General features: G+C 68.7%; 5 protein-coding genes across 5 annotated transcripts in view; 3 read left to right on the forward strand and 2 right to left on the reverse strand.

Annotated features, from left to right (window-relative positions):
- Window positions 1-1,641, forward strand: part of CHLNCDRAFT_144520 (hypothetical protein) — a gene marked incomplete at both ends in the record, with an annotated part of 3,574 nt that extends 1,933 nt beyond the window's left edge. Inside the window, 6 exons of the mRNA XM_005848707.1 lie at window positions 335-406; window positions 615-670; window positions 782-850; window positions 999-1,028; window positions 1,219-1,285; window positions 1,411-1,641. Coding sequence (XP_005848769.1) covers window positions 335-406; window positions 615-670; window positions 782-850; window positions 999-1,028; window positions 1,219-1,285; window positions 1,411-1,641 — 525 coding nt within the window. The remainder of the gene's footprint in view (window positions 1-334; window positions 407-614; window positions 671-781; window positions 851-998; window positions 1,029-1,218; window positions 1,286-1,410) is intronic.
- Window positions 1,642-2,462: 821 nt separating this feature from the next.
- CHLNCDRAFT_144521 (hypothetical protein) lies at window positions 2,463-5,141 on the forward strand (the record flags this gene model as incomplete). Its single annotated transcript, XM_005848708.1, has 11 exons — window positions 2,463-2,623; window positions 2,735-2,781; window positions 3,037-3,101; window positions 3,341-3,447; window positions 3,607-3,646; window positions 3,817-3,888; window positions 4,102-4,157; window positions 4,282-4,350; window positions 4,519-4,548; window positions 4,713-4,779; window positions 4,911-5,141. The coding sequence occupies 11 exons, from the start codon at window positions 2,463-2,465 to the stop codon at window positions 5,139-5,141; spliced, it is 945 nt and encodes a 314-aa protein (XP_005848770.1).
- Window positions 5,142-13,623: 8,482 nt separating this feature from the next.
- CHLNCDRAFT_57549 (hypothetical protein) lies at window positions 13,624-16,234 on the forward strand. The gene is made up of 9 exons (XM_005848709.1): window positions 13,624-13,739; window positions 13,865-13,892; window positions 14,025-14,105; window positions 14,324-14,408; window positions 14,621-14,726; window positions 14,956-15,025; window positions 15,226-15,348; window positions 15,621-15,711; window positions 15,948-16,234. The coding sequence occupies exons 1-9, from the start codon at window positions 13,666-13,668 to the stop codon at window positions 16,019-16,021; spliced, it is 732 nt and encodes a 243-aa protein (XP_005848771.1). The 5' UTR covers window positions 13,624-13,665; the 3' UTR covers window positions 16,022-16,234.
- A 46-nt stretch (window positions 16,235-16,280) lies between these two features.
- Window positions 16,281-21,868, reverse strand: CHLNCDRAFT_144527 (hypothetical protein; the record flags this gene model as incomplete). Its single annotated transcript, XM_005848918.1, has 10 exons — window positions 16,281-17,009; window positions 17,208-17,879; window positions 18,009-18,759; window positions 18,895-18,968; window positions 19,050-19,166; window positions 19,371-19,631; window positions 19,776-19,956; window positions 20,084-20,724; window positions 20,818-20,948; window positions 21,061-21,868. 10 exons carry the CDS (start codon window positions 21,866-21,868, stop codon window positions 16,281-16,283), a joined length of 4,365 nt encoding a protein of 1,454 aa, XP_005848980.1.
- Window positions 21,869-22,352: 484 nt separating this feature from the next.
- Window positions 22,353-22,967, reverse strand: part of CHLNCDRAFT_144528 (hypothetical protein) — a gene marked incomplete at both ends in the record, with an annotated part of 6,231 nt that continues 5,616 nt past the window's right edge. Inside the window, 2 exons of the mRNA XM_005848919.1 lie at window positions 22,353-22,538; window positions 22,682-22,819. Coding sequence (XP_005848981.1) covers window positions 22,353-22,538; window positions 22,682-22,819 — 324 coding nt within the window. The remainder of the gene's footprint in view (window positions 22,539-22,681; window positions 22,820-22,967) is intronic.

Genomic DNA, 22,967 nt, shown 5'->3' on the forward strand with positions numbered 1-22,967 from the left:
GACCGTAGACCGTGGGCCGGAAACTGCGGCCGCAACTCGGCGGCACGTGGTTCTGGTCAAATCGCCAAGCGTGCAGCAGCGCCGAACCACGCTTCCCGGCCTCGGCGCATGCCTTCAGGGGCCCCCTATCGCTGGGCACACCCCTCCAACACCGAACATGCGCCCGGGGGGGAGGGCGGCCCGGGCTGCCCAGGCCAAAGTGGGCCGCCCTCGAGCAAGAGGCGGCCGGGCTGTGTGCTGAATGAATGAATGCGCCTGCCCTGTTTGCATAGCCACCCCCGGGTGGGCCACCCACCCACCCACCCATACACACATGCCCCGCCCTGCCCTGCAGTCCTCTACCGACCCCGATGAGGAGCAGAGCCACAACGGATCGGTCATCACCCTGGCCGGCCTGTGCCTCCAGGTGACGCCCTGGGGCTGGCAGACATACTGCCCGGCGGGCCCAGGCTTGGCTGCCAGGCTGGCAGCTGGCAGCTGGATCGTAACTGTCTACTGATGCTGAGCTGGCAACGATGAGCTTGCGTGTGCTGCTGCCACACAGAACTCTGCACTGGCTGGGCATCTGGCGGTGGAACGTGACCGCAGCTCCGCTGTTCATGTTTCTGCCGCAGATCTTCTTCTTCTTCTTCTTCACCATCCTCACAATCTGGACCCACCGACATCAGAAGTGAGTGCACATCATGCAGTGTGGAGGGCGCCGCTGCTGTGCCTGCACAAGGCCGCCAGCCTGCTTCCCCTCACGCTGCTGCGCCTGTTGTCACCTGTTGCTGCGCCGCAGGATGGCGCCGCGGGGGAGGCGAGGCGCTGGCAAGCTGTTCCTGGGGATTTTCCTCACCATGGTCCTGCTGTGAGTTGCCGGTCCTGCTGAGGGGAGGGGACTGGTGCTGCAGGCAGCACAGCGTGGGAAGCGCATGCGCAGCAGGGAGGCCATGCACCAGCAGGCTGCTGGCCATTCCATTCCGCTGAAGAGTGGCCCGCTGCTGCTGCTGTTGCAGGTACATCCGGAACACCTTCCGCCTCATTGAGTGAGTGACTGGCGGCATGGCTGGTTTGGTGGGGCGGCTGGTGCGGCGCTCGCTTCTGCCAGGGTTTGGCACCAGCTGGCCAGAGCCCCGGCATGAGCTCGCAGCCCCGCTGCCAGCCGCTGGCTGCGGCCCTCTGGCACACCCTGCCGCACCTCCTCTGGACACCCGCCAAGCTGGCCCCGTGCTGCAGGTTTGCACAGAATGCTATCTTGAGCTGGCCACCCCCCGACGACGCCTATGTGCTGTCCCACCAGCAGGTGTGTGTGGCGGCGGCACAGCTGCTGCTTCCTGTCCCCTCGCCGCTGCCACCATTGCCCGTCCCCTCGCCGCCCTGGGCCACCCCCCCAAATGATCATCCCGCGCCCCCCCCCTCTCCCTTCAGGTTCTGTTCTACACGCTCGACACGCTGCCCACCCTCATGACGTTTGCGGTCCTGCTCTGGGCCCACCCAGGCTCGCTGCTGCCGCCGCCTGGGTCCGTCCTGGCCCCTGCCGGGGCACACAATGTGGCATACGATCCTGAGGACCCCTGCGAGGGAAAAGAGGCGAGCATGGCGGCGCGGGGCAGCGCCGGGTCGCTGCAGAGCGAGGCGTTCAAGGTGGCAGTGGCGTAAGGCGGGCCGCGGCGGCGGGCTGGCGGCAGGTTTAGCAGCGGAGCGGCAAGGCGCGCTGGCGGCGTCTGCACCGCGGCTCCTCTGTATCTCACGCATGTGAACTAGCCCACCTCCATCAGACTGCACTGGTATTATCAGTCATTATCCAACCTGATTGACTGTCTGTTTATTTTGGCACCTATTCCAGGCAAAAAGCAGCAGGCGCCGCCACACGCCTCATCGTCGGGGTGGTAGGTCCTGCGCAGACGGGAAACAAGGAAAGTGAAATGTTGTTGTTGCAGTGCCACACTGCTGCTCCTGGCAGTCAGCATGTGGACAAGCACCCCGCCACACCCTCACCATGGTGCTTCCATCAGGCTTCCGTGGCGGCAGATCCAGCAGCCGCCAGGCGACAGCTGGCGGTACTGAAGGAAGGAGGTTGCGGAGCTGCCCATCGAGGCCGCGGTCTGCACAGAAAGCCAGAGGAGTTCACAATAAACGTCCAGCGAGCTTTGTCTGTTCCCGTCACCGATATTCCCAGCTTGTCTCAGACTCGTTACTGGGGCTTGCTCGAGCAGCCAGGACAAACGCGCAGTGCACATCTAGAAGAACCTATTGGAGAGGTGTGCGCGGGGCCTTGCCCTGCAGGGTGTGGGGCGGCAACAGGCGGGGGACGCCTAGCCGCGGCCCGGAGGAGTTGTGGGGCTAAGACCTGGCCAACAGCATTTTGTGCAGGTGAACCAGCGCCGACTGAAGCGGACGCTCCCCCGCCTGCCCGGCTGCCACCAGGCCGCCGCCGCCGCCGCCGCCGTCGATCAGGCCACGCAGCAGCAGACGGCACGATGGCGCTGTACGATGTGTCCACCCTGCCCATCGAGGACTTTCTCAACTACTCGCCCAGCCTGGCGCTTGCCATCATCGCCATGACACTTTTCTTCCTGGGAGGAGTGGCGATTGCGTACAAGACGTGGCGGCGGCCGTACCGCTTCATGCACACGATGACGTGGGTGCTGCTGCGCTGCCGCCAGGCGGGCTGTTGACCACACGCATGAGCCTGCTGGCACCATGCTGACTCAGGAACTGAAACTAACACCCCGCACCCGCCTGCCTGCAGCGCTGTCGCGTGCTTTGAGTCGGCTGGATACGCTTGCCTTGTGTACGGTGCGCCACGTGCCAGGCGGCAGCAGCTGGGTGGCGGCAGTGGCGCATGCGACACCTCCTGTCTGCACCTGCATGCCTGCCACCGTGTTCTGACTTGCACCCGTGGCCACATGTGCTGCAGCGACCGAAATGTCTGGAAAGGGCAACGTCTTCCCAGCCTGTGAGTGTGCTAGGCCAGTCCTGTTCTGTCGAGCCACGCCAGCAGGAGTGCCCTGGGCTGATGCCAAGCCAGCCCCACCGCCTGCCACCCCGCAGATGTGATCATGCAAGTGTTCGTCATCATGGCCCCCAACATCATCCAAGCCACCCTCTACTGGACGGTGAGCCCGGCAGGCAGCTGGATGAGCAGCGGCGGAGCCGGTGGAAAGGCAGCAGATGCGCCGCTGCCGACCACCCGACGAGCTGGCTGGCGGCAGCCTGAGAGGCAGGGCCGGCAGCAGGGGCTGCCCCCTGCCCAGGCATGGCTTCACGCCTTGCTGGGCCTCCCACCATCGCCACCCCTACGTTGATATGTTGATAACAGTCATTTGTTGTTTGTCCCACCCCTGCCCCGCCCCAGGTCGGCATCGTGCTCAAGTTTTCCCCAGACCTCACCGCTGGCCGGCGCATGCTCCAGGGCTGGCTCATCACCACCCTCTTCTGCACCTCTGACATCCTGGGCATCACGTGGGTGCCCCGCTGCTTGCCAGGGTGCTCTGTTTCGGTGCTGCTTTTCTGCCTTTTCAGTAGATGAGGCGGCCACGCCACCGCGGCTGCTGCCGCCGTGCTGCCAAGCTTCTCTTGCGCCACCACCTCCTCCCTTCCACACCCTTGGCGTCTGCGCAGAATCCAGACCATCGGAATCTCCATCTGGGCGTCCTCACAGGTGGGCTCCCGGGAGGGCCTGGGCATCCCCGCTTCTTTTCTGAATGGAAGCACGCATGCCACGCATGCCTTAAAGCCCTACATCGGCTGACCTTCAGGGCCCAACCTGTTCACTTCGCCCCGCTCCCACTCTCACACTCGCGCACCCTCCCTTCCCACCCTGCCCTGCAGTCCTCGGGCGACCCCGATGAGGAGCAGATCCACAAGGGATCGGTCATCACTCTGATCGGCCTGTGCCTCCAGGTGATGCCCTGGGGCCAGGCGGGCAGACTGCCCGGCGGGGCCAGGCTTGGCTGCTGGCGCTGGCGTGTGGGCAGCTGGATGGCGACGGTCTGGCGATATGCTGAGCTGGCGATGCTGAGCTGGCAGCTGCCGCCGCCACATAGCACTGGACACTGCCATGTGGCAGGGCGTGAGCGCAGTGAGCGGAGCTCTGTGTATCTATTGCTGCCGCAGATCATCTTCTTCTTCTTCTTTACCATCCTCACAATCTGGACCCACCGGCACCAGAAGTGAGTACACATTATGCAGTGTGGAGGGCGCCGCTGCTGTGCAGCTGCCTGCACAAAGCCGCCAGGCAGCAGCCCGCTCCCCCTCACGCTGCTGCGCCTGTCGCCACCTGTTGCCTCGCCGCAGGATGGCGCTGCGGGGGCGGCGAGGCACCGGCAAGCTGTTCCTGGGGATTTACCTCACCATGGTCCTGCTGTGAGTTGCCGGTCCTGCTCGGGGGGGCTGCTGCGCATGTTGAAGGCAGCACAGCGTGGGAAGCGCATACGCAGCAGGGAGGCCATGCACCAGCTGGAGCATGCTTCTGGCCAACCCCTTCAGCTGAAAACTGACTGAAGAGTGGCCCGCTGCTGACCGCTGCTGCAGGTACATCCGGAACACCTTCCGCCTCATTGAGTGAGCAACTGGCAGCATGGCTGGTTTGGTGGGGCGGCTGGGGCGGCGCTCGCTTCTGCCAGCGTTTGCAGCCAGCGATCTGCCAGCTCGGGCTGCAGCCTCTCGCCTTCGCCCGCTTCCACACCTCTCCCCTTGACCCCCGCCAAGCTGGCCCCGTGCTGCAGGTTTGCACAGGACACCATCCTGAGCTGGCCAGCCCCTGAAGGCACCTATGTGCTGTCCCACCAGCAGGTGTGTGCGTTGGCGGCGGCACAGCTGCTGCTGCCCGTACCCCTCGCCGCTGCCATCATTGCCCGTCCCCTCGCCGCCCCGGGCCACCCCCAACCCCATGATCATCCCGCCCACCCCCCCTCTCCCTTCAGGTCCTTTTCTACACGCTAGACACGCTGCCCATCCTCATGACGTTTGCGGTCCTGCTCTGGGCCCACCCAGGCTCGCTGCTGCCACCGCCTGGGTCCGTCCTGGCCCCTGCCGGGGCGCACAATGTGGTGTACGATCCTGAAGACCCCTGCGAGGGCAAGGAGGCGAGCATGGCGGCGGGCGCAAGCGCCGGGTCGCTGCAGAGCGAGGCGTTCAAGGTGACGGTGGCGTGAGGCGGGCCGCGGGCGGCTGGGTTGGCTGTGGAGCTGCCAGGCACGCCTGTCGGCTGTCAGGCTGCCACTCGGCGTCTCCATGCGGCCGCTGGCCAGCCTGGCGGCCCCTGGCTGTACCGTACTGTTTCGCCCTGGGCTCCTCTTCCTCTCATGCATGTGCACTACACTGTCCTCCAGTGACCAGCTGCTATCCCAGACCAATCATACCCACCTCCATCACACTGCGCTGGGACTCTCCGAGTCTTTCCAACATGTCTGACCATACCTGTATTATTATCATGTGATCACAGTCAAGGCAGGCAGCATCATGCTCTGTAGCAAGGGCGCCGACAGGAATCAATTTAGTGCCACGCCGTGGCCACCTCCCAGCAAGCCGCCGCCGCCAGCGCCGCCAGCAGCCAGCGCAGGGTGGGATCTGCGGGGTCGTTGAGGAGGCAGTACAGGAAGCGGTACATGCGTGCCGTCCCGCCGTCGTCGGGCTGCAGGCGGAGGCACAGGCGCGCCCACCAGGCCCGAGGAAGCGCCGAAGCAGGGGCGCTGCAATCGCCGCCGCCAGGTGCCGCGGCCGGCTCCTGCGCGCGGCAGCCCGCCGCGCGCCGCCCCTCGGCGATAGACGGCGGCGCCACCGCCGCGCCTGCCGTGCCCGCGCCGTGTGCGGCGTGCCGGGCAAGGAGCTGCCGCCGCGCCCGCTGGAACTCCAGGTAGTGCCGGCTCTCCGCTGCAGCCAGCAGCGCTGTGGGCGCCACAAAGCCGAGCGCCAGCTGCGCCCAGGCCAGCACCGCGGCGCACTGCCGGGCCGGGTCTGGCGCCTGCCGCCGCTCAGCCCAGGGCACCTGCAGGAGCAGCCCTGCGGATGCCGACAGCCAGCCGTGCAGCCGCGCGGTGGCGGCCGCAGCGGCAGGGTGCTGCAGGGCCCGGCTGGCGCAGGCGGCACGGTTGTGGGCCGCCGCCAGCGCCACGAGCGCCGCCTGCGCCGGGATGTGGAAGCAGAGGCGCAGGGGACGCGCCAGCGCCTGCAGCGCAGCGAGCCTCGCGTGCGCGTGATGCCAAGGCGTCCTGCTGCTAGCAGTGCCTCCTCGTCAGGGCATGACGAGCCTGCCCGTGCAGCAACGGCAGCGACAGCAGCGTCGGCACCCACCAGTGCGCTGCCCAGCGGTACAGAAGAGGCCAGCAGGAGGGCCAGCAGGTATGCTGCCGCGCTCCAGGCGGTACCGGCAGTGTTGCTGTTACTACAGGGAGCCCAGGCGTCGAGCGCCAGGCTGGCGAGGCGCCAGGTGGCGGGCGCCGCCGCCAGGGCGACCTGCAGTTGGCAGGTGCAGCAGCGCTGGATACGTAGTGCGTCCATGCTTCGGGGCTGAGCGGCAGTAGGCCTCAAACCATGGGGGCGCGTTACCTCCCCTGCCCTGCTGGAAGCTACGCCTCACCCGTGTAGCCGCCGTCTGCCACTCCCGCCAGGCGGCGTAGCTGGCCGGGCGCAGCCGCCGCCAGGCGCTGGCAGCTACGCTGGCGGCGGCACAGGCGGCCAGCAGGGCGAGGTCAGAGCTGGCCAGGCGCCGCCACCAGCAGCACGTTGCAGCTGTTGCTAGCCCCTGCAGGCGCATGGTGCGGCAGGGCGGCGGCTGATGGGATGCTGCCGCGCGGGCGCTGCTGCCAGCCGGCTGCGCCCAAACCCAGGCCCTGCCCTGCTCACCACAAGCAGCCAGTCTTGCAGCCAGTCCGCCCCGGCCCTGTGAAGGTTGAGCCAAGCAGCGAACGAGGCGTGGCCCTCCACCTCCTGGCCGTGCAGGGCGTCGTGGCTGGGCACCATGGAGGGTTAGGCTGAGGCTGGCAGCAGCCAGGAACCGAATGGGAGGCCAGGAGGCACCTCAATTCAGGCACCTCGTCTGGAAGAAAGTCCGCTTACAATTTGAGTTCTGGCGAATTTTGTGGGTGGAGTTCAGAGTTCGATACGATACCACACGGCTGAATACAACAAGCAAGTCAGGTGATAACAGAAGAACACTTTTGAGGGAAGCTGATCACTGCTGTCGCGCCAGCGCTGGCGCAAATGGTTGGCCATGCAGCGCGCGCCCCTCACGCCTCGCCCATGCACGCTTGGAAGCAGCCTGCACGCGCAGGGCACGCAGGGGCAAGAGCTGTGGGCAAAGCCACCTCCGCCGCCCTCGATGCTCCGCCCCACCACCACCAGCCACCAGCCCGTACCCCACCCCAGGCCTACGCCCCCCAATCCCCACACAGGAAGCTCACCAAACAGCTGCTGCTGCGGCGTGGGTCCGTCGCGGATCATGATCTGCCGGATGACAATGGTGCCCGGCTTGCCGCCCGCGGCGCCGCCCTTCTTCTTGGACGGCGGCGCCACCAGGTCCAGTGTGTGCAGGCCCGCTTTGGCGGGGGTGGCCGCCGCCTCCTTGAGCTGCCCCAGCGAGGTCTGCAGCTCGCCGATGAGGTCGTGGTGGCCGTTGGTGTCAAAATCCCAGACCTGGGGAGGTGGGGGCACACACGGATGTGGCGGGGGTGGGGAGACGGCGGGATGGAGTCATGGTGGGTGCGGGCAGTCGGGGAGGTGGTCCCATGGACGGGGAGGGCGCAGCGAACACATGCATGTGCACACGTGTGGCGGGTGGATGGGTGCGTACAGGCGGGCGCGGCTGTGCAGTCCCCCACACGGCCGCTGCGCGCACCTGCAGCTTGAGCGGCAGCTTCTCGTCGGCCCCGCACAGCTGGCGGATGTCCACCTCGATCGGCTGCCACAGCGGGTCGCTGTTGTTGTTGCGCACCTGCGGGAGGGGAGAGAGGAGGCGTGGGGAGGCGGCAGGGGCAGGATGGTGGTGGGAGCCTGCGCGCGCACTACTGGGCCCAGGCGCAGCGCTCTGCCTGCTGCCGCAGCTGTGCTCTATGCCATCTACCCAGCCAACACACAAATGAGAACAGTACCGTGCGTGTGACATTCTCTCCGCATGCGCCAACACACACGAGACCACTTACTTGCAACCTCTTTGCATGGGCCACGCGCCACCCCCGACCAGCAGCGCACCACCACCCCGGCCCCACCCCCGCCCCGCCCCCTCACTCGCCTCTGTCTTGAACACTGGCACCCAATCGTTCTCGCCGCCGATGGGCCGCCGTTTGAGGGCCGCCAGGAAGGGGTCGCTCTGGGACATCACATCCTTCTTGGCCAGCCCAGTGGCGGAGAAGGCCATGCGGACCTGCGGCAGGGCAGGGCATGGACGAAGCCAGCGGCGGCGGTGGTGGTGGTGGCAGTGATGGTGGCGGCCGCGGTCGTGGCAGGCCCAGGCATGGCTGCTGCCGCCCCCAAGCAGCAGCTTGGATTGTGCTGCAACTGCAAGGCGAGGCTGCCACCCGCACGCCAAGTGTCCACACGCCCACCGCCCTGACAGCAGAGCACCCCATCGCCTGCCGAGGCCGGCGCCGCTGGCAGGCGCGGCAGGCGCGGCAGGCGCTCACCACCCGCGTGTCCTGCGCCGCCATGGCCTCCGCCTTGAGCACCACCACGCAGCTTGGCGGCAGCTGCCGGCCGTTGGCAAGGTCCAGCAGCTGCAGCTCCAGGCGCTGCCCAGGTGCGCTCATCACTTCGGACATCATAAACTCCGCCTCGCCTGCAGCGCAGGTCAGGGCAGCACGCGGGTAGCGTATGCGAGCGAGCGGCGGCAGAGGCGAGTGAGCGGCAGCGCAGGCACAGAGGGCAGGAAATGGAGCAGAGGCAGCGCGTGAGCAGCAGCACGTGAGGAGCAGAGCAGCGAGTGGAGGGCAAGCAGCTAGGAAGGCAACTGCAGCAGCGGCAGCATCCCAGCCCGCACCCTCGGACAGCGCAGCTCCTGGTGTAGCACAGCACCACCAGCACCACCACCAGCCCACACCCACTTCACCCGCCCACACACCAGCACCGCCACCCCTGCCAGGCACCCTTGCTGCCGCAGCCCACCCAGGTAGTCCTGGCCCGCCAGGCTGAGCGCCTCGGGCCTCTTGGCTCGCTTGTCCACATCGTACACCACCACCCGCATCGGCTGCGGCTGGCCCTCGGCGCTGTACCTGGCCAGCACGGGATGCACAAAGTCGGGATCTGCGGGTACGCGTGTGGGTGTGTGAGTGGGTGGGTGAGTGGGTGGGTGAGAGGGCGGCGGGTGAGAGGGTGGGTGAGCGAGCGTGTGGGCGGGTGTGGGGGCGTCACGCCACGCACGGGGCAGGGCAGCCGGCCCGCCGCTTGGTGCCGCCCAATCACGCCCGCACACCCCGCTGTGGCCACCCCATGCGCACAACACGCCTCGCCCGCCCCGCCTCGCCTGCGGTGTTGGCCACAACGTTGGTGCGCCCCAGCTCCGACCACTGCGTCTGTCCCGTGGCCGCAGAGGAGTAGAGGACGACCATGGGGTCCGACTTGCTGCGGCAGAGGGCAGTGGGCAGCGGCGGCGGGACATGAGGAAGCGGAAGTAGAACAGCAGGAGCACATGCCTGGGTCGGAGCAGCATATGCTTAGCCTGGGGCACACCCCAGTGGGGAGTATACAGCTTCTGTACCACGGCATGCCCTCCCAGGGCCGCACCTGAGCGTGTCCTTGCGCGGCAGGCCTCTGCACGAAAACCTGATTTCGACCCGAGTGGCCATGCCCAGCTGAGACATCGCCTCTGCCGCTATCTGGGCGGCATTCAGGTTGACCTGGCCCACGTGGCCCTCCTGGACCCTATCCTCGACGGACAGAACGCTGCCCATCTGTGGCACGGAGGGCGAGAGGCGAGGCAGGGTGTCGGGGGGCGGCAGGGGGCAGATGGCGGCACGCGGCGGCGGCGGTGGCGGCGGCAGCCGTCACTTGGCGGCGTGCATCTCGGTGTGCATCCCGGCGGATGAGGCTGCGCTCGCGTGCGTGGCAGTCGTTCGACCCAATTCAGGAAGCGAGCAAGGCGATGGGGACGGGGTGGCGAGCCAGCGGTCCCACCTCGCGAGTACGGTGTACCGGTGGCTCGAACCGACTGTAACGTGTGCGATGCCGCTTTAAGACCGTTGTGACAGCACAGATGGGCGTTGCGACATCGCCCGATGTACTGACATTTATGCCCTGCTGCCGCTGTGCAGTGCGTGTGCCATGCCGCCACTGGGCGGGAGCCTGTTTGGGGCACTTCCAGCAAAATGTAGAATTGCCATAGCTTCCAATTGGATACAAATTTATCGAAAAAGCAAATAGATCGGCCAGGAGATGTCAGAACAGCGGAACGCATGCCGTTGGCGCCGCAAAACAACAGCGCTCGAGAAAGGACCCACCCAAGGCAGGAAGAATGGGGCAGGGAATCAGGCAAAACTGAATGAAAAAGGGTTGGGATTAGGAAAGAGGATCTGCACATCAAGCCGGGGTGAGCAGGGTGACGGCTTGCCAGGCAGAGGCCAGCAGCAGCAGCGAGTAGCTGAGTCCCGACATGGCTTGCTCCTCTGGCTCCTTGCCCATCCAGCCCAGCAGCCCCAGATAGCACTGCTCTGCCAGCCCACTGGAAGGCTGCAGGCACGGCGCCGTCCCGGCCGCTGGCGCCGGCTGCTCTGCAATGGCGCTGCCCATCACAGCGCTGGGTGGGCCCGCTGCCGTGCTGCCGCCGCCACCGCTGCTGCTGCTGCTGCCACTGCCGTCATTCCAGGAGCTGCTGCTGCAAGATGGCTCGCCGATCGCTTCTCCCTCCCAACACTGGTGAACGGCTCCCAGCTCTTTGACGCGCAGCTCTGCTCGCTGCTGCTCCTCCTGCTGCTGCTGCTGCTGTTGCCAGCGGCGATGGTACTGCTGGAACAGCATGCTCTCGGATGCCGCCAGCACCAGGGTGGGCGCCAGGAAGCCCAGCAACAGCTCCGCCAGGCCCAGCACCGCCCGGCAGCGGCCCAGGGGCCCGTGCTGCGGCGAGGAGGCAGCCATGGGCCGCGACAGCAGGCGCAGCAGCGCCGACAGGAAGCCGTACGCGGCGCCGGCTGCCCGCTGCGCGGCGGGGTGCTGCAGCGCCGCCGTGCTGCAAATGTCTGGGTTGCGCCGGCCAATCAGCAGCATGACGGCGGCCTGGGTCGGGATGTGCATCCAGAGGCGCACGGGGCGCGCCAGCGCCTGCGGCAGGCGGCAGTCGCCAAGTTAAGCTAAGGAGCGGCAGGATCTAGCCAGGGCCTTGCTTGCAGAGCGGGTGTGCCGCCGCAGCGGCAGCTTTCGCCGGCACACAAGCGGCCGCCGGTGTGCTCATCAACGACAAGGCTGACTCTCCAACTCCGTTCTGCCATGCATGCAATCAACCGCGAGATGCCTCCTGCTCACCATGACGCTGCCGGTGGCCGAGAAGCTGCTGAACAACACGACAAGTCCAAAGGCTGCCGTGTCCCGCAGCCCGCTGCCGCCGGTGTATGGCACAGCGCCGTTGAGCGACTGCTGGGTGATCTTCCAGGCCGCGGGGGAGGCAGCCACCGCCAAGCGGAAGGCCACGGCTGGCAGCTCGCGGTAGCGAGCAAAGGAGCCGGGATGGAAGCGGCGCCATGCCAGCGCGCCGAGACAGACCGCTGCCATGGCGGCCAGAAAGGCCAAGTCGGCGGCGCCCAGCACCGGCCAGCCTCGCACCAGGCCGGCCACAATCACTATCTGCAGCAGGGGTTAGGGGGCGGGAGCGTGCAAGGGCGTAGCTGAATAATCGGGGAGAGCCCTTCTCGGCCAGCTGTCCACGGACTCTCGCCACTTCTTGAAGCGCTCACCAGCCCTAGGGTGTCCAACAGGGGGCCATCCTGCGCGGCATTTTTCTGCAGCACGCTGTATGCGAAGCTGGAGCGCGGCGCGATGGCTGTAAGCATTGCATTGGTGTTTAAGGTAGGGACAAACGCACGATACAGCGTTGGGAACCGTGCATTCCTGGACGGCATTGCCGCCGCCATGGCGCGCCAAGCGTGCCGACCCCGCAGGTCGTTTCCAAGCTGCCCCCGTAGGCTGTTGTGATGACAGTCGGATAACGCAACAATACGCTCTTGCAAATCAAATGAACAGTTGGGCCTCATCATGTGGTGCTCGCCGCGCGGTGGCGCCTGCCAAGCGCCGTTCAGTCCGCCGGCGTCAACAGCAGAATCAGCTGCGAGGCAGAGGCGAGCAGCAGGGAGCAGCAAAGGACGGCCGCCATCCAATCGGCCGCCTCGTACGGCATGCCCGCCAGCAGCCCCAGGTAACCCCGCATCGCCAGCCGGCTGGGGGCTTTCAGAGCGGCTGCAGTTCCCCCTCTGCTACCGCCTGCTCCAAATTGGCTGCTGCTGATTGATGGCTCAGCGGCCGCCAGCTCCTCCCGTTGCTGCTGCTGCTGTTGCCAGCGGCGATGGTACTGCTGGAACAGCATGCTCTCGGTTGCCGCCAGCACCAGGGTGGGCGCCAGGAAGCCCAGCAACAGCTCCGCCAGGCCCAGCACCGCCCGGCAGCGGCCCAGGGGCCCGTGCTGCGGCGGCACCGCTGCTGCACGCAGCGGCATCAGGCGCAGCAGGGCGGAGAGGCCGCAGTACACGTGTCTGGCTGCCCGCTGCGCCGCGGGGTGCTGCAGCGCCGCTGTGCTGCAGATGTCTGGGTTGCGCCGGCCAATCAGCAGCATCACAGCGACCTGGGTCGGGATGTGCAGCCAGAGGCGCACGGGGCTGGCCAGCGCCTGCAGGGCAGTCATGTGGGTCAATTTGCATGCATCATATGCCCAGGGGACCCCGACAGATCAGAGGCCTGCATGCCTACTCAGGTGCTGCCTTGCCTCGGCAAGCGGGCCCCGCCCCGTGGCCGAAGCCCCACTCACCATCACGCTCCCGGTGGCGGCAAAGGAGCAGAAGACGATCAGCAGGCCAAAGGCTGCGGCGTTCCACAGGGCGCTGCTGGCGCTGTAGGGCGGCGCGCCGTTCAGGGCCTGCTGGGTGATCCTCCAGGCTGTGGGCGAGGCTGCCACTGCCACCCGCATCGCAACGGCCGGCACCTCGCGCCAGCGGGTGTAGCCGGCAGACCAGCGCAGCCTCCAGACGAGAGTGCTGCCGCTCAGGGCAGCCAAGGCGCCCAGGAATGCGGCATCGGCAGCGGTCAGGATTGGCCAGGAGCGCAGGAGGCCTGAAGCAATGACGCCCTGCGGTAGGGGAGCCCTCGATGGGAAGGGAAACACCCGAGTGCGCCCGCCAACGAACGCGGTGGGCGGTACCACGCAGGGGCATCGTCAGCACCGCGCTGTTGCGTTTCGGCATGCCCACCAGAGCTAGCACGTCCAGCAGGCCGCTGTCCTGCGCCGCCCTGGCGTCTCTCAGACAAGTGGCAAAGTTGGTGGCCGGCACCGGGTGCGGAGGACCCCTCCTGACCATCTCCAAGGGTGGCAAGGATGTAGCAGCGCGCTTCATTCGGTAAGTGGTATGTATATTGACGCCTCATAGATGTAGGCCTTGGTCCAAGGCCACGTCAGCTTCGGCATTGGCTACAGACCCATTGCACGCCCAGGAGACATTGCCACATTTAGCCCTGAGTTGCAGCGGGAGCGAGAGCTCTGCCATCGCCGACATGGAGTCCGACCCGCCCAAGCTCTTCGTGGACCGCCTCTCGCAGCCCAGCCGCACCTGCCTGATCTTCTGCAGGTGGGTGACGCGCGCGCCGACCGCACCCGGGGTGCCCCGCCCACCCGCCGCTTGGCGCCGCTGCTGCCGCCGTTCAGCCTCCACCTCGCCTCCCAGGCCGCCTCCCCTCCCCCTGTGCCCTGCAGGGTTGCGGGCATCCCGTTTGAGGAGAAGGTGGGTGGTAGGGGTTGCATTTCGCGCGGTGCGGCAGGCCAGGTATGGGAGTGCTGTGTGTCCTGGGCTGTGCTGCTGACAGGCGCTCATCAACACCCCTCCTGCTGCGCACCCTCCCAATCTGGCCTCCAGGTCGTGACCCTGGGCAAAAAGGAGCAGCTGCGGCCCGAGTTCCTGGCCGTCAACCCGCTGGGCAAGGTGCCCGCGCTGCAGGTGCGTCCCTGCCTCGCGGTGGTGGCAGGCCCAGGCAGGAGGCAGGCAGCACGGACGGCGCACCGGCCCCCGCATACTTTGCATAGAACAGTAGCTTGCGCTCCCTTTCCTGCTCCCGTACCCACCCGGAATCCACATAAAGCCACACCTGTCGCGTCCGCCGCCATATTTGGCCGTCATGCCCGCGCGCCGCTGCCCGCCCCCAACTTTCCGCCCAGGACGGCGCCTTCTGCCTGCCCGAGAGCTCCGCCATCCTCAAGTACCTGTGCGGCAGCCGGCGGGCGGCAGACCACTGGTACCCCCGTGAGGCAGCTGCGCTGCAGCTGCGCCTGCCCCCTCCAACCGCCCGCCCCCTGGGCCTTCCCACCCGCTCCCGCGGGCTGCGCTGTGCTGGCCGGGCTGTGCCGGCCGCGCCTCCCTGCCTCGGCTCCCGCCGCCGCCCCGCCGCTCACTCCGCCTGCCCGGCTCCTGCCCGGCCCCTGCCCGGCCCTGAGCTTATGTGCGCCCCCGTGCAGGCGACCTGCGCGCCCGCGCCCAGCTGGATGCCGTCATGGCCTGGCACGCGTCCTCGCTGCGCATCGGCTCCATGCTGGTGGTGTGGAACCGAGCCATCAGCCTCAAGTGAGCGCCGGCCCTGGCCCCTGGCCCCGCGGCAACCCTGTGGCAGCCCTGTGGTGGCCCTGTGCTGTGGTCCCTGGCCCCGTGGCAGCCCTGTGCTGGGTATCCGGGCGCCTGCCTGGCCTCCTCCAGCGCCTCTGGGGGCTGCCCGTGCACCCCGCTGACCTACAGCACCGATGCCCCGCCACCGCCGGACGTCCCCCTCCTGCTGCCGCCGCCGCCGCCGCTGCAGCCTGGGCTTCCCCAGCAACGAGCCGCTGGTCACCTCTTACGGCCTGCCCACCCTCGTGACGGCGCTCGAGGTGCGGCCGAGCCCCCTGGCCGCCGCCGCCGCCCGGCGCCGCTGCTGCCTGCTGCCTGCCGCCGCGCGCCGCTCGCCGCCGCTGCTTGGCGGCGCCGCCGGCGATGCCTGCGCACGCCCGTTGCCCAATCGTGGTGGTTGGCAGGCCCGCGCCGTCCTCAACACACGCCGCCCGCCCCGTCCTCCTTTCTTCCCTGCCAGCACCTGGAGCGCGTGTGGCTGAGGGAGGGGCCGTTTGTGGCGGGGCGGCGCCAGCTCAGCGTCGCCGACCTGCTGCTGGTGTGTGAGGTGGAGCAGCTGTGCCTGCTGGATGGGGCCACACAGGTGCGCAGGGGAGCCGCCGCGCGGCCGGGCGGCAGCCAGGCGCGCCGGGCGGGCGCCCTTGCACGGGCGTGCATGTCGCCTGCCCTGCGCGGAGGCACAGGGGTGGGCGCGCGGCTGGGGGAGGATCGCGCATGCCACGCTCTGGCAGCCAGCTTGCCACCATGCCACACAAACCCCACACCACACACACACTCCTCCTCCTCTTCCTCCTCCTTTCACCCCATCCCCGTTCCCGTCCCACTCCCCCTCCTCCCCCTCCTGCCGCCCTGCAGGGCCCCGGCATGGCCGAGCTGCTGGCGCCCCACCCGCGGGTGCAGGCCTGGCTGCAGCGCGTGCGCCAGGAGTGCGCGCCGCACTACGACGGTGGGCGGGCTGGGCTGGGCTGGGCTGGGCTGGCTGGGCGGCACACGGAGGGCAATGTGCACACGGAGGGCACACGGAGGGCGTGCTGCCTGCGGTTTGGTGGGCTGCTCTGCCTGCAGGAGCTTGCCGCTGTCCTCGAGGCCCGCTGTCACAGCGCGCCGCCTGCCGCTCGACAGGGCGCCAGCACGCAGCCTCACGCCGTCACCTGCACCCCTGCTTCTCCCCATGCCCTGCAGAGGTGCACGCCCTGCTGCGCAAATCCAGGGACAGGCTGGTGGCGCGCAAGCAGCAGGCCGGCAGCAAGCTGTGAGCGCCAGCGGCGGGCGGCCTGCTCCTCCCCCGAGTTCAGCCCGCGCATCATCTGGGCAGGTTTGGAGCCAGCCTGCGGACTCTGCTTCGAGCCTGGCACACAGTTTTGCAGCCCTGCACAGCTTCTCTTCCACTCCTGTTCTGCCTGCCATAGTGTTCTGCCTGGAAGGAAAAGCTCGTCTTAAAGTAAGCTTGATGTCAAATACCTCCCTCGAGCAAGAGCAGCAGCACAGCAGCGCAACATACGATGGCCCAGCTATCTACGGCGACATTCCTGCGCTGCCGGCGCTGCCGTACGCAGCGCTGCTGGCCAGGCTGCGCCGCCGCCTGCCGCCGCGAGTCGTCCTGCTGACCGATGCAGCCGCAGCTCCTGTGGCCTCACTTCCGCTGCCAGCTGGCTCGGTCTCGGCCTGCGTACTGCCGCCGCTGGCTGTGCCGGCGGTGGCCGCTGTCGTGGCAGGCCGGGGCGGCCTCGCCGCACGCCCGCCGCCGCCGCCGCCGCCGCCACCTCCCAGCAGCTGCAGCAGCTGCTGCTGCAGCGCCACGCTGCTGCCCCGCTTGCGCTTGTGCCCCGCGGCTGCGGCGGCCTCGCCGCCATCTGCTGCCGCCGCCGCCGCCACATCACCCTCCGCATCGGCCCCCGGCACCCCTGCCGGCACGTGGTTGCCCACAAACGCTCTGAGCGCGTGGCGTGCCTGCGGTGGCAGCTTGCCCAGCAGGCTTGCCGCTCCCCGTCCTCCTCCACCACCTCCGCCGCCGCCGCCGCCGCCGCCACCAGCCTGCAGCTGCGCAGCCAGCGCTGCCAGAACCTTGGAGGAAGGGTGCATGTGGTGCAGCAGGCGGGCTGCCGCAAGCACCGCAGTCTCCGCCTCGGCGCCCCCCGCTGCAGCCCCAGCAGCAGCCAGCAGGGCTTGCACAGCCTGGCTAGTGAGCAAGTCGCCGCGAAGGTCTGCCTCTGAGAGCAGGCCGGCCGCAGGGTCGGCGAGCACCTGAGGAGAGTGGCAAGACATGGGAAGGCAGGGCAAAGGCAGGGCAAGGCGTGAGCACGACGCTGGGCAGCGGCTGCTGGGGCTGGGGAGGAGCGCGGCTGGCAGGCTGCGTCAGAAGCAGGCCAAGTGCATGGGGTGGGCCCTTGTCTCAGTGCAGGCCTGCTGCCCCGTCGTCTCCCCATCTGCTGCGAGCCTCACCTCTGCAAGCCGCTGTCGGCTGGGCAGCGGGGTTTGGTGGAAGAGGTCCAGGCAGAGGCGGGCACGCTCCCTTGGCGCCGCCGCCGCCAGCATCTGCCGCAGGGCATGCTTCACCAGGGCGGCGACGGCAGGGGCGCCGCCTGCCAGGGCCGCTCCCACCGGCCCCAGCACGCCCCGCAGCTTGAGCTTGTTGCGAAGCAGCAGGCGGCAGTAGGCGGCGGCCGCCACCTGCGCCAGCCGCTGCCCCGCCGAGGCATCCGCAGCCGCCCTGAGCGCCTCCGGCTCTGCTGCTGCAGCTGACGCAGCTGCGGCTGCTACTGCTGCTGCACCCGTCGGCCCTGCAGGCTGCTGCTCGACCCTGCCAGCATCCTCTGCCTCTGCCTGCTCTTCCTTTGCCTGCCCTGCCTCCATAGCTCCGCCAGCCGCCGCTCCCTCGCCCGGCGCCGCCGCCTCGCCGGGAACCATCAGCCGCCCCACCAGCACAAGCTTGCAGCTGAAGGCATTGGGGAAGGCATCTATTGCATCTGCCAGCACCGCCACTGCCGCCTCTCGCACCGGCTCTGCGCCGCCACTGCCACCCGCCTGTAGGCGGCCCTCTGCCACGGCGGCGGCGCGGCGGCACAGCGGCTCAGACAGGACCGCCAGCCGGCCCAGCGCCCGCAGCGCTGCTGCCTGCAAGCATGAGGATCGGGGGTTCACATGCTAGGCTTGAACACCTCAGCACAGCAGGCTGCACTCTGCAAGCAGCAAAGCCTCAAAGCGCTTAGACAGGCAGGCTGCGCTCCAGCCTGCATTCCGCACACGCGCCTGGATCGCGGCAGGCGCCGCCTCTGCCGCCGCCAGCCGCTCCAGCAGCGGCAGGTAGCAGGCGGGCGGCGCATCGCCCGCTGCCAGCAGAGAATCAAGATAGCGCTGCGCCGCTGCCTCGTGCTTGGCCGCCTCGTCCTCGGCCTGCATGTAGTCCCCTCCGCTGCCGCTGCCGCCGCCACTTGGAGCAGCCGAGGCCTGCAAAGAGTCGCCCTTGGCGGCCTCCCCTGCTGCTGCTGCTGCTGCGGAGGGCACGGCTGCCGCATCGAGCTGCTGGCCGCCCGCAGCGTCGCCCACCCACCACTCTGCCGCGGGGCGCAGCGGCCGGCCAGCCTTGCTCTTGTGGGCCTGTGCCTGCTGCTGCTGCCGCTGCTGCTGGCCATGGCAGCTGCCAGCCTGCAGCTCCTGTAGAAAGGCAGCTCGCTTCTCTTCGTAGCTTCCAGCCATGCTACCCAGCAGCTCCAGCAGCGCCAGCAGGGCCTGCTGCTGCACGTGCTGCTGCTGCAGGCTGGCAGCTGGAGGCTCTGCGGCGGGGCCACCGCCGGAGCCGGCCTGGCCGGACACAACTTCAGGCCCAGCGCCACCCATTGCTGTGATGAGCAGCAGCTGGCCCTCTGCGCCTTCCCCCATGCGCAGCTGAGCTGGCGCCACAGGTGGCAGCAGGCCAGCAGCTGCCGCGTCGGCGACCCCGCTGCCGGCTGCCGCCGTGAGGCAGCGCAGCAGGCGCAGCGCGGCCTGGGCTTCCCTGGGGAGGGCAAACAAAGCTCCCAGCGCAGCCATGCGCACCTCAGCCGCAGCGCTGGCTGGCGAAAGCAGAAGTGCATGCAGGGCAGGCAGGGAAGCCTGGGCGAGCGCGGCCACCGCCACCTGGCTTGCCGACGGCTCGCAGCTGCTGACCTGGCTGCTGCTGAGCGCACCGGCTACACCCAGCTGCTGCAGAGCCAGGCTGAGGGCCTGCAGCAGCCAACAGAGGCATCTCTGCATGCTGGTGCTGCCGCTGCTGCCGGAACTGAGCCTGCCCAGGGTCGTGCTGACCTCCGCAATCCGCTGCACAGCCCCGGCCAGCAACGCCACCTCTGCTGCCGCCGTCGCCGCATCCCGGCCGCTCAGCGGTCCCAGCACAAACACTGCAGCAGCTGCTCGATGCAGCGCCTCAAGGCTGCCGCTCAAGGCAGCTGCTGTGTCTTGCACAGATGTATCCTCCCCCTGTTCTGCTGACTGGAGGCTGTGGGTGCTGGAGTGAAGGCGCTGGTAGCACAGCCGCACCGCTGCGCCCACCACCTCTGCTGAAGCATGGCCGGTGGCCCCTGTGCCCTCTGCTCTGCTAGCCAGTGCATCCTGCACAGCCCTCCTCACCTGCTGCACCTGCTGCCGGCTCCTTCCATGCAGGGCCGCCGCTAAGTTGTGCAGCAGAGCTGCAGCGCAAGCCTCTGCCGGCCCTGCGCTGCCCCGTGCAGCAGCCGCCGCCGGCGCTGGCAGCAGCATTCCGAGCACAGCAGCCTGCAGCTGAGCGCGGGCGCCAGCATCCCCAATGCATCGTGACAGCTGCAGCAGGTGCACCAGGCCGGACGCTGAGCTGGCGGCGGCAGCCATGCGCAGCACAGCCTGGCCCAGCGCCTGCAGCAACAGAGGGGCAGCTCGATGGAATGCAGCCCGCCACCATTCTCGACTCCAGATGAAAGCGGTCACCGTGCAGCATAGCAAAGCAAGCAAAGTCCACAGCAGCCCCCGAAACCGAAGCGCCCCCCCCCCCCCCTCCACCTTGGCTGCCTCCTCCCCGGGTTGCAGCGCCGAGTCCTGCCTGACGCTCAGCAGCTTGCCCACCACAGGCAGCGCCGCGTCGGCCAGCCTGGCGGCGGCGCCTGGCGCCAGTCGCGCCCCTAGCAGCGCAGCCAGCAGGGAAGCGCCCTTCTTGCGCACGCTGGGGCTCTTGTCGCACAGCCTGCGACAGGAGCGCTGGAGGTTGGCCGCGGCAGTGCCGGTGCACTTGGGGCACGAGTCGTTGCACCCACTCTTCCTCTGCATTAATCTCATGAGCAGGCAGGTGCCTCTGGCCCCAGACACCCCACCTGCTGCTCAGCGCCGGCAGCAGGCGGTCCAGCGTCTGGCCGCCCTCAGCAGCACTCAGGTGCGCCGCAAGCTGGGCAGCGTGCTTCTCCAGGCAACCCAGGGCCTTGGCTCTCAGAGTGGCATCCCTGTCGCTCAGCCGTCTGACGATGGCAGCAAGCAGCAGCGCCACGTGGGTGGACAGCGGCCTGGCTGCTGGTGCAGGCGCCGGCGGTGGTGCCGCTTCTCCTGGAGCTGGCTCAGGGCCCGCGCTGTCAGAGGCCCGCGCCACACAGTTGCGCTGCGGCAGCTGCCCTGCGCGCGGCAGCAAGGCGGAGCAGAGGTCGAGCGCGAGGCGGCGGGTGCTGCTGCGCGGGTGGCTCGCCTGCGGCAGCCACTGCGGCAGGCACAGCAGCAGCGCCGCCTGCAGCTGGGGGCTGCCGCAGGGGCCAGCCAGCATGGCTGCAAATCCCAGGCATGCATCCAGGCGCTGCCCTGCTACTGCTGCCGCCGCCGCCGATGCGGCTGCACGCGAGCTGCCGCCGCCGGTGCTCGCCGCCGCTGCCTGCTGGATGCCCTCTGCCAGCCGGCCGACGATGGTCACCCCTGCCCGGCTGCTCTGTTCCATGACGTCGCCGACGAGGCGCGCCGCAGCAGACAGCACCTGCAACACGATGGGGCAGGTTGCGGTGCTGCCACGCAGAGTCGGCTGGGATCCCATCCCCGGGCCAGCACCCAACACAGGGCAAGCACCCACGAGCACGCAGCGCCGCGCCTGGCCCTTCTGCTTGGGCTCGCTGACAAGCCCCAGCACGTCGGCGAGCGCCTGGGCGGCGGCGGCGTGCGCGCGCCGCTCGTCGGCTGCCACAAAGGGCCGGGACAGGATGGCTGCGGGCAGAGGGAGGCGAAGAGGCACCCACCGCCCGTGGACCTGCTGCAGCCGCAGTACGAAAGGGGCTCCCCTGCCTGCAAGTCAAGCTATTCATAGAAGCCCTCCCACCTGACATGGCCTGCTGGCACGACTCTGCCAGCGCTTTGAAGCTGCTGGAGCTGCCCACCGTATGCAGGGGGTGCGCCAGGCAGTGCAGCGCTGTGGCCTGCGCCAGGCGCGCCGCCGCTCGCAGGTCGCCGAGTGCTGGCAGCAGCACCCGGCTGGCCCAGATCGCCTCTTCGATGGCGCTCACAGCCAGCAGAGCACTGCTGATCAGGCGAGCCGCCGCGCAGGCGGCTGCCTCTGCCGCCGCGCCGTCGCCGCCGCCTCCTCCCCGGCGCGACTTTTTGGCCCGCGGCTGCTGAGGACCCTTGCCGGTCGCGACCGCTGCCCCTGCGTCTCCTTGCTGCGCCGGTGCGGCTGCAGCGCTGCCGCCCTCGCCCCTGGCTATGCAGCACAGGAAGAAGAGGGACAGCTTGAGCGTGTTTCGCAGCGCCAGCAGCTGCCGCGGGTTGCCGGCGTCGACCTCCGACAGGGCCGCGGCGGCCTCCTGCTCGGCCGCCGCCGCCGCCACGGCTGCCTGCTGCCCGGCTGCACCGCCCGGCTCCAGCAGCAGCCTGGCCCGTTGTGCAGCCCAGGCCAGCAGAGACACGAGCTGGGTGCCGGCCTGCTGCCACAGCTGGGTAGAGCCGTGCTTGACTGCTGCCAGCACCACGCCCCACTCCAGCCCCGTCACCGGGTGCTGCCTGGCCTGCTGCAGCCAGGCAGCCAGCTGGGAGGCGTCAAGAGAGGTAGGCGCGCCTGCAAACGCCGGGCTGCTCTCGTCCAGCTCCTGCACGCTGCTGGGCAGCCGCAGGGAGGTCGCCAGACGCTCCATGGTGACCGCAATCTGCTCGCAGAAAGGTCAACGCAGCCAAGGACCCGCCGCCGTTTGCTTTCCTCCCGCCTAGGAGTCCACCGCCGCCAATGAAGCATCCATTTGGTTTACACAGGCTCTCTAGTCATGCGCATACAGATCGATTCACACACGCTTGCAATGCAAGCACAATAGCATGCAACCAAATCATTGGCACAGGGAAAAAGTCCAGCAAGTGCAGGGGGGACCGCAAGAATTGGGCGGGCGCAAGAATGGGCGCCGCGGCAGCGCGGCCTAGAACACACGGACTAAACATCGATGAGGTTGATCGGCGAGCCTCTCAGGGCTCTCTCTCGGCAGCAGTCTCTCCTCTGAGCGCTCCTCTTGGCACCCGCCAGCTGGCACACGCCACCCGCGCGCCCCGCACGCACGCCGGCCCAGCCGGCCAAGCTGGCAGCACCCCGGCCTCCCAGCGCTCCCGGCGACCCCCTCTCCTCCCGCCTCCTCAGCGCATCGGCGCGGGCATGGCCGGGGACTTGGGCATGAAGGTGACGGAGCGGGAGAAGATGGAAGGTGCTGGGGAGCTGGCCACGCCCGCCGCGCCAGGCACCGCCTGCGGGTGCGCCCGCGACGCCCCCAGGCTGTCCACGGGCTGCGAGCGAGGCGGGAACGGCGGCGGGCGTGGCGGCCTCTGCGGCAGGGCGGGAGGGGTGAAGGGGCGGGGAGGGGTGGTCAGGGGCTGGCGGCTGGACAGGCAGCCGGCGGGAGCCGCCGCGGGCGGCGCGGGCGGCAGTGCTCTGCCGCTGCAAATCTGAGGCCTGACCTTCCACCCACCTGCAGGCTGCGGGGCAGCACCACGCGCTTCACGTGCTCCACCGCCTTGTACTCGTAGCGTGCGGCCACCCAGAGGAAGATGAGGAGGTTGAGGGCCATGAGGGCGGCCAGGCAGAGGAAGAAGAGGTCCAGGCGGCCCTGCGGCAGCGGCGGCGGTGGAGCGGGTTGGGGCGACGGGTGGGAAGGTGGGTGGGAGGTCAGGCCTCAGATTTGCAGCGGCAGAGCACTGCCGCCCGCGCCGCCCGCGGCGGCTCCCGCTGGCTGTCTGTCCAGCCGCAAGCCCCTG

The sequence above is a fragment of the Chlorella variabilis genome (assembly GCF_000147415.1).
Source record: "Chlorella variabilis unplaced genomic scaffold CHLNCscaffold_7, whole genome shotgun sequence".
Taxonomy (NCBI): domain Eukaryota; kingdom Viridiplantae; phylum Chlorophyta; class Trebouxiophyceae; order Chlorellales; family Chlorellaceae; genus Chlorella; species Chlorella variabilis.

Excerpts from the sequence above, each read along its gene's own strand:
- CHLNCDRAFT_57549 (XM_005848709.1), top strand. The coding sequence starts at position 13,666 with ATGGAGTCCGACCCGCCCAAGCTCTTCGTGGACCGCCTCTCGCAGCCC. Across the intron at positions 13,740-13,864 it reads ACCTGCCTGATCTTCTGCAG|GGTTGCGGGCATCCCGTTTG; the intron begins GTGGGTGACGCG and ends TGTGCCCTGCAG. Across the intron at positions 15,026-15,225 it reads CCCTCGTGACGGCGCTCGAG|CACCTGGAGCGCGTGTGGCT; the intron begins GTGCGGCCGAGC and ends CTTCCCTGCCAG.